Source organism: Callospermophilus lateralis, chromosome 3 (genome assembly GCF_048772815.1).
Source record: "Callospermophilus lateralis isolate mCalLat2 chromosome 3, mCalLat2.hap1, whole genome shotgun sequence".
Classification (NCBI taxonomy): domain Eukaryota; kingdom Metazoa; phylum Chordata; class Mammalia; order Rodentia; family Sciuridae; genus Callospermophilus; species Callospermophilus lateralis.
The window spans coordinates 8,029,039-8,037,044 of record NC_135307.1 but is presented as its reverse complement, the minus strand read 5'-3'; the positions used below and the strand labels follow the sequence as shown (position 1 = coordinate 8,037,044).

The following is an 8,006-nucleotide window of genomic DNA, read 5'->3' as shown; positions in this document are numbered from 1 at the left end:
AAGGGGGGGGGATAAAAAAGTAAACAACTTTAAAAGTCATTTAAGTGTTGGCTTCTTCACAAGAAATTACACATGCTTAGCTTAAATTTCAAAAAAGCAGCGCCCCCCCCCCACAAATTATAATTTAAAAGATATGCTTCCCCTCTACATTGCTGACGAGTCATTGCTCAGACCACTATAGGGTTCAAAAAATGAAGAAGGGATGAATACCCAACAAAATCTTTTAAAGGAATTTAAACAGAAGGAATAATAATAATAAAAAGTACCTGCACATGCCAAAAAAATTACAAAACCCAATAAATACAGAAATTATTGCACAGTTAAAAGGCTCCACAATTTTTCACTTCCTTAATCAACCCTCAGGTTTCCATAGGACTTCGCAGACACAGGTTAGGTTGGGGTGCCGCCTCCCCGGGGACACACGGGGCGCTAAGGGGCGGTGACGCGGAGGCAAGTCAGGTCGGCATTCTGGCGGTTGGCAAGGGTTCCACTGTACAGGTGAGGGGCGCCCGGCCCGAGCGCTTAGCTCCTCTCGGCCTGCTCGATTTTGACGTCGTTAGTCAGCAAGTGCTCGCCGTGCCACTTTTTCATGTGTTTCTCCAGGGTGCTGTAGACGCTGAAGGGCATCTGGCAGATGTCGCAGCGGTACACCTCCTTGCCGATCTGCCCGTGCGTCTTCATGTGGCGCGTGAGCTTGCTGCTCTGCGCGCACGCGTAGTTGCACAGCTCGCACTTGTAAGGCCGCTCGCCGGTGTGGCTCCGCCGGTGCACCGTCAGGTTGCTGCAGTTCTTGAACACCTTGCCGCAGTACTCACACGTGTCGCTGCGGCGGCCCTCCTTGGAGCTGGGCCGCCCAGGGCCCGGGCCACCCAGATGCGGTGTGCTGCCCCCGCTGGCGGTGCCACTGCGGCCCGACAGGCCGCCGTCCAGCAGGTCCCCGGGGGGCGTGGAGAAGCGCAGGCTGCCGTTCTCGGACGAGTGCTCGGAGGACGTGGCGAAGGGCGACTGGCGCGCGTCCGTGAAGCCCAGGAATGGGTCCTTCATGAAGTGCCGCGACGCCGCATAGCCCACGAGCCACTGCGAGTACACGTTCTCCGACGGGATGAGCGCGGCGGGGGGCAGCTCCAGGTCCTTCTCCACCTTGATGCGCTTGGCCGCGCTGTTGAGCCCGGGGCTGGGCAGCGGTGCCGGCTTGCGGGGAAAGAGGCCGGGGAAAGGCTCAGCGCCGGGCGCGAAGCCACCGCCCCGCCCGTTCACCGCGCCGCCCGCACCCGCATCGCCGCAGCCTCCCGCGTCGTCTTCGTCGCCCGTGTCACCAGCGGCCGTACGCTTCAGGAAGGCGCCACGCTTCTGCTTGTCGGCCAGCAGCTCGCTGTACTGGGGCAGCGCGCCCAGGCCCACGTTCTCCATGACCTTGCCCAGCACCAGCGCCTTCTCGTCGGCCAGAGCCTTGGCCGCGCCGCCCACGCCGCCCCCCGCGCCCGGCACCCCGGCCACACCGCCACCGTTCTCGCGGTTGCGGCTCAGCTCCGAGTCCATGCTGAAGCTCGACTCCGGTCGGCTCTCGTTCTCCAGCAGCAGCTCCTCCTCTTCCTCCTCCTCTTCCTCGTCCTCCTCCTCGGGCTCGTGGCCCAGTGACGGGTCGCTCTCGTGGTGGCGGAAGTCGCCGTCGGACGCCTTGAGGCCCTCGCCGGCCAGCTCGCTGGTGCCAGGCTCCGGGGAGCTGGCGGCCGAGAGTCCGTCGTCGGAGCGACCAGCCAGCGAGCCGGCCTTGTGCATGTGCGTCTTCATGTGGCGCTTGAGCTTGCTCGCCTGCGAGCACGCGTGGTCGCACAGCTGACACTTGTAGGGCTTCTCGCCCGTGTGGCTGCGCCGGTGCACGATGAGATTGCTCTGGAACTTGAAGGTCTTGCCACAGAATTCGCATGACTTGCTCTTGGCCGGGGGCTGTGGCGGTGGGGTGCTGCCAGGGGGCATGGCGGGCAGCGGCGGCGTGCTCAGGAAAGGGGACTTGGGGCTGGGCTGGAAAGGGTTCAGGAGCCGGTGCATAGGGTTGCCGCGGCCTGGCGACACGGGTGGCGGCGTGGAACTGTTGCCTGCCAGCTCGCGAAGCCGCCGCGAGAAGTCCATGGCAGGTGAGTCGATGGCCATGGGGTTCAGGCGCATGACTCGGTCAAAGGCACTGGGGTGCTGGGCAACGAGCCCCATCTCCTCGGCACTGAGGCGGTGCGGGTCCAGGTGGTGGCGTGGCGGCGGGCTGAAGAGCGGTGGCGTACCTGGCAGGCGGCCCTCACCAAAGCCAGGGTGGTCCCGCAAGATGGGGCCCGTCATGCGCAGCAGGTTGAAGGGGCTGCTGTCGCCCAGGAAATTCATGAGTGGGGACTGTGCCACAGCCTCGGGCCCCAGCGGCGGCGGGATGGTGAGCCGGGGCGTGAGCGAGCTGCTGGCCGGCCCGGGCTCCAGGTAGATCCGGAAGCCATGCGTGTTCTGCGCATGCTGCAGCAGGAACCACGCGCTGTTGAAGGGCTGCTTGCATGTTGTGCAAATGTAGCTGGAAGGCTCATCTTTACCTGGGGAGACACACGGACAGAAAAGCAGAGAGAGCATGAGAAGTGGCAGGTGGCATGGGCACCAAGGGGCCACTAACCTGGAGGCACTCAGCAGACCAAGAGCCCTGTGCTCCCACCGGAGTCTGCAGGGCCACTTCTGGGCAGGCCTGGCTTTGCTCTTCCCACCTGGCTGGGCACTGAAGAAGTCAGATCTGGGCACAGGGCGCCCTGGTAACTGGATCTCAACAAGTTCCTTCCACTCTGTAGGCCTGGCTTTTGCCTGTCCTCAGGGTGCTTTTCTCCTTATCTCAGAGACCAGATGAGAGTGTGCCCAGAAGAAAGCCTTATTTTAATGGAATCAGCAAAGAGTGGACTGGGAAAAACAGCTAGGCCAAAGCTCAACTATATAAGGCAATCTAGACGGGGGTTTCTTAACCCAAACCCTATTGACATTAGACCCCAATGATTCTTTGTTGGGGTGGGGGCAGGGCAGTCTTGGTATTGTAGGGAGCACCCCTCCTTCTGAGTGGAGACCCAAAATATCTCCAGACACACCATTTGTCCCCTGCAGAGCAAAATCACCTCTCCACCTCACCATGGGAAACACTGATTCAGACAATATTTGATTCAAGGTAATTCTACAGAAACAAACTATTGTCTTGCAAAGAATTTTTTTTTTTTTTCTTGAGGAGAGATGGTTGTGATACCTTTGCAACGTTTGCCATTTAGCCCTAGGAAATCCCTGTGTTTCCCACACCAGTGTCCCTGCAGAAAGCACTGTGCAGTTGAAACAGCCTAGATAAAGTGCTGCAGAGACCCAATAGCTGTCCCTGCCTAGTGTCCTCACGCACAGGCCAGGCCCCAGATGTGGGGTGGAATTCAGCTTCCACGGGCCCCTTCGGGACACTGACCTCGAGGAGTACCAGAATACTAAGGAATGAAAGGCCACGCCATGCCTGACAGGCCATCAGGATGAACCGCAGTACAGGTTGATTTGTCAGAACTGGCTCCAGTGATATGGGTGGCAAACTGTCAGTGGACTCTGGTGGCACTGAGCCAAAATGTCACCGTCTTTGTCCATCATTGAGGCAGTCACAAAATGGAGGCTGAACCTTTCATCTGGAACCTTCTCACAGCCGGCCTCCTCAACCTCTGCTGAATCTGGATGCTCTGCCGACCGGAGCCCCTGTTAACGCTTTACACAAGTGAGACAGGCGCGGACAGGCCATCTTCCATCATCAGATGCACCAGCCGGGAAGGAAAAAAGAACAGGAATCCCATCCCAGACCAGGTACAAGACATCGCCACTGCAGTCTTGAAAAGCTCCTTTTGTTTTATTCAAACTTTCCTGAACCTGGAAAATCTCACGCAGATTTTAAAGTCAGGCACGCTGGTGAGGCCAAACATGCTCGTTGTCATCGCGCCCACATCAGGAAGGCCACACGGGGGGGGGGGGGGGGGGGGGGGGGGGGGGGGCGGATAGACAAAGCAATCTGCTCCACCCCTCGACTTAAGGACTCTGAAATCCCGCGCAGAGCGTGTTTTTGTTTTACGCCCACTAATTATGTTCCTGGAGGGAGCAGCCTTAGCAGAGCTTGTAGCTGCCTTAACTATCCTGCAGAAACCATCTTTAAAAGGCACAAGGCACATGGCTCTGAATTCCACCAGAGGGATTCGGTCTTGAGTGTGCCTCTCTCACAAATTAGCCTTGCCAACATCCAAGGGTCGAGGACCTCCCCACACACCCGACACGGGCAGTGTTGCAGAAGCTGCCCAACGGGCTGGGCACAGACTCCCCAGACTGCAGAACCAACCCGATGGGACACCTGGCACTGGAAACCGGGACATGCTTTTACGTGCCTGCTGTACTCGGGGATTATGCCACAGTGCACTCTCACTTTGTGTCTGTTTGGTGGAGAGAAGACCAGAGGCAGGGAGGGGCAGGACAGAATTCTGAGGCTCAGCCTCGCCTCGCCTTTAAAATAGCTCAGGGAGAACTTCCAAGGCTATTTTCTTCTCCAGGGTGTTGGGGCCTTTTCCCTCTCCCAGAATGTCTGAGTGACTCTGTCCCTATCACACCCCCTAAGGGAATGTCCCCCACCTGGAAGAGGGCATTGTCGGGCCACAGACACCCCCAGGCCACTAGCAGAGGGGGCATCGGCTTCTCCGGGGCACGTCTCCTGTCCTCAGTTTCTTGGGAAGTGGACATCATACCTCAGACAGCTCATGAGACAGACAGACAGAAACCATACTTAGGGGACCCTTCTAAGTAAGCAATAAATGAGAAGATAAATGAAAAGTCCTTTTCAGACCCAGGAGCTCATAACACAAATGAAGTGCCACGTCCACCGAGGTCACAGATCTTCAAATTAAAAGGTGTGTCAGGACCCTTCCCCAGCTTCGTCCAATCTAACCCAAGGGCTGATGGCCCCCGGCCACTGTGGTTCTGCCTGGGTTTCATCTGGACCTCCCTCCCCACATCTCTTCTCCATCATCTCCGCTTCCTTCGGTAGCTCCAAAGCACTTCCTGTTTCTTGGTCTGGTGGCTACACTTTTCCTAGAAAGTTCTGTGGCTAGTGGGGAATTTCAGAGGAAAATGCAGAGGTCCTAGGCAGGGTGATGAAGACTGCCTGGAGGCCGAAATGGCCGATGACGTTTTTTTAAAACTCAAAATGGCAACTGCTGAGAAACATGTAGCTGCATGTTCTAAAAAGCTCAGATGTTTCCACTTCTTGTTTAAAAAAAATGGACACTTCTAAAACTCCAGCTTCAGGAGGAATCTACCTGTCCATAAGTCACCGTGAGGTAGCAAAGAGCTCTGTTTACAAGTGGGATCTCAGGCCATCTGTCACGCCAGGGTCAGTTCTTTCTTACCAGAGCCCCCTGACCCACTCTGATTGGAAGACCCCCTAGGGGAACAGCAAGGCTGACCACAGGCAGTGGCCTCCCTGGGATCTGACAGCACCTGACCGTCTGAGGTTCTCCCAGCTCTCGAGGCCCTCCATAGACACCTCCTTTGACACCCTCATTCTTTTTTTAATAAAACGACTTCCTGGTTATCTCCTGCCATAAGTGGTCCTGAACACGGGACTCTCACTTCTAAGGCCAGAATACCAGAAAGTCTTTGAAGAGCCACTCGGAATGTTTTCAAAATGTATTCAAAAACTCAATTTTCTTAAAAAAAAAAGAAAGAAAGAAAGAAAAAAAGCACAAATGCAGCGGTAGACCCTTAGATAACAGGCTGATTCCGACTCTGGGCCTGCCCATTCCCCTTCCTGAGACCAAACACGTCCTGCACCAACCCCTCCTTGAGCTCAGGCCACCTGAGGGAGTTGGAGGCAGAACTGTAGCTCAAGGCGAGTTCTTTGCTGGTGTCCCAGACAGGACCCACTCCCACCACGGCTCCAACAGAGACAGGTCAAGGCCTAGACTGTCTAGAAGTGGTTTACCCAGAAACATCGAACCTGGCCTACAGACCTGGAAATAGCAGCTGCGTGGAAGGGCACAGGGCAATTCAGAACTCAGGGCCCAGCTCTTCGTCTGCTGGCTTCCTTCCGCCCTCATCTCTCGGACCTTTCTAGTGCCCTCTGGCAGAAGCCCACACTGGATCTTCTTGGTTCTACTAACTCTAAAGTTATCCCCCTTGGCATCTCTCTCAAATGCAAAACCCTCCCCGTGACCTCTTGGTTACCAGAGCCCTGGACAGCAGCGTTTGCTTAATACCTCTGCCCTCTTCCCAGACAGGTGCTGCCAAGCAAGTCACCTAACCCCTCTGAGCCTTGATTTCCTCATCAGTAGAACACAAATCACACACCTGCCTCGCTAGAGGGCTGGGGCATGAATGAGATGCTGTCCCTGTAAATCACGCGTCGCCACGCAGCAGGTGTGGGGAGGGGTTCACTCGATGGGGTTTTGTTTTCCATCCTGTGCCTGGTGGTGCGTGGTTCAGGGATGGTTTCAGTGCGGCTCTGGCAGTAATAAAACCCTGGAGGAATTTTAATGCAGCCTGTCTCATGTAGTAGAGGTTCCCGGGAAGTAGAAACTTGCAAACGCTGAGGAAACGTGATTTTTTATGGTGACGTTGGGAACCAACAGGCAACTGGACTCCTGCATTGGAATGCTGCTCTCCCTCAGCTCCCAGGCTCTGTTTTATGTGCATTGAAATAATGGTTCCTCCTCATGATGCCAGCTACTCTAGTAAGACCAATAAAGGCATCAGGGTGTTCCATAAAAAGCATACCTTTAATTGAATTATTATTCAATGAATAGGCCATAATTGAGAGCGCTGGCCCTCAAGGCCAACTGATACCAAATGGAAGGGCATTTGCCCTGCGAGAGATCCAGTGACCCAGGCTGCTGGAGAGGATCGGTTCTGGGCCTTGTGGCCCCTCTACAGGCTGCAGAGCATTCTGCACCTGATTGGGCCTTTCCACCACATTAGCTCATCACTGCTCACCACCATCTCAGAGGGAGGCCAGGCAAGGACCTGGCCCTGCTGGCACGAGGACACGGAGGCTTGGATGGACCCCAGTCAAGTCCACCACAGGCCTTGACCCCAGAGAGAAGAAGTGGAGTCATTTCTCAGAGCCAGAAAGCCCACTGGGTGCCACATGCCACTTGGGGGACAGACAGGGGAGAGGGTCATAAGATACTGAGGTGGCTGAGTCTAGGGCCAAGAAGCCAGGCCCCAGACGGTCCAGAGGCAGCTTTCTTCCCTCTCTGGCCTTCAGGATGACCAGGATACAGGACCAAAGACAAGGCTGGTTTTGCAAGCTGAGTGCTTAATCGTCCTCTAGAATCTACGGCTGCTCATGAAAGGTGTGGCTCAGAGGGAGAGCACAGGCTGATGCAGGAGGCCCAGAGTTCAATCCCCAGCTCCACAAAAAGCAAACAAAAATGAAAACCATCTCTCTTTTCATGATGTCAGAAAGAAAACATGGACTGAGTGCCTTGGAGTCTAGGAAGCTCCACGTTTGCACTATTCCTGGGCATGGTCATCCATAGAATCGACAGGCACCGCTGCTCACCCTGAATGCGTCCCGTCCAATCTCAGTCCTCCTCAGCAGAAGGTGGAGCTGCAGTGATGAGTACAATAAATCCACTCCCTGAGCTGTCCCCTAGCTGAGCACACAGAGGACCTCACCCCATAGGCTTCTGAAGCTGAGGGCTGGAAGAGATGAGGCGTCCAACCAAGGCCACACTCCTGGCCAGAGGAGCTCCTGCTGTTACACTGTTGAGATAAAAGGCGGGTCCAGAGTTCTCTCTGTGCAGACTCGGAGCCCCCAGAGCAGAGGGATCGGGGCAAGGGAAACTGTATGCCTTGGTGTTGCACCTCTCATTCCAGCTCAAGTGCTAACCAAAGTGTCAAGACGTGCTCTTTGGGAGTTAGAACTACAATAACTCATGAAATCATGCTGACTAACTCATGGGAAAGTAATAGTTGCAGCTATTTTAGAA

The 8,006-nt window shown here is 55.6% G+C and overlaps 1 protein-coding gene across 6 annotated transcripts in view; it reads right to left on the bottom strand.

The window, feature by feature from the left end:
* Positions 1-522: 522 nt before the first annotated feature.
* The window catches only part of Bcl11b (BCL11 transcription factor B), an 85,351-nt gene continuing 77,867 nt past the window's right edge, over positions 523-8,006 (bottom strand). For all 6 annotated transcript variants that reach the window (XM_076847970.1, XM_076847972.1, XM_076847973.1 and 3 more), the window contains one exon: positions 523-2,570. In XM_076847970.1, coding sequence (XP_076704085.1) covers positions 523-2,570 — 2,048 coding nt within the window. The remainder of the gene's footprint in view (positions 2,571-8,006) is intronic.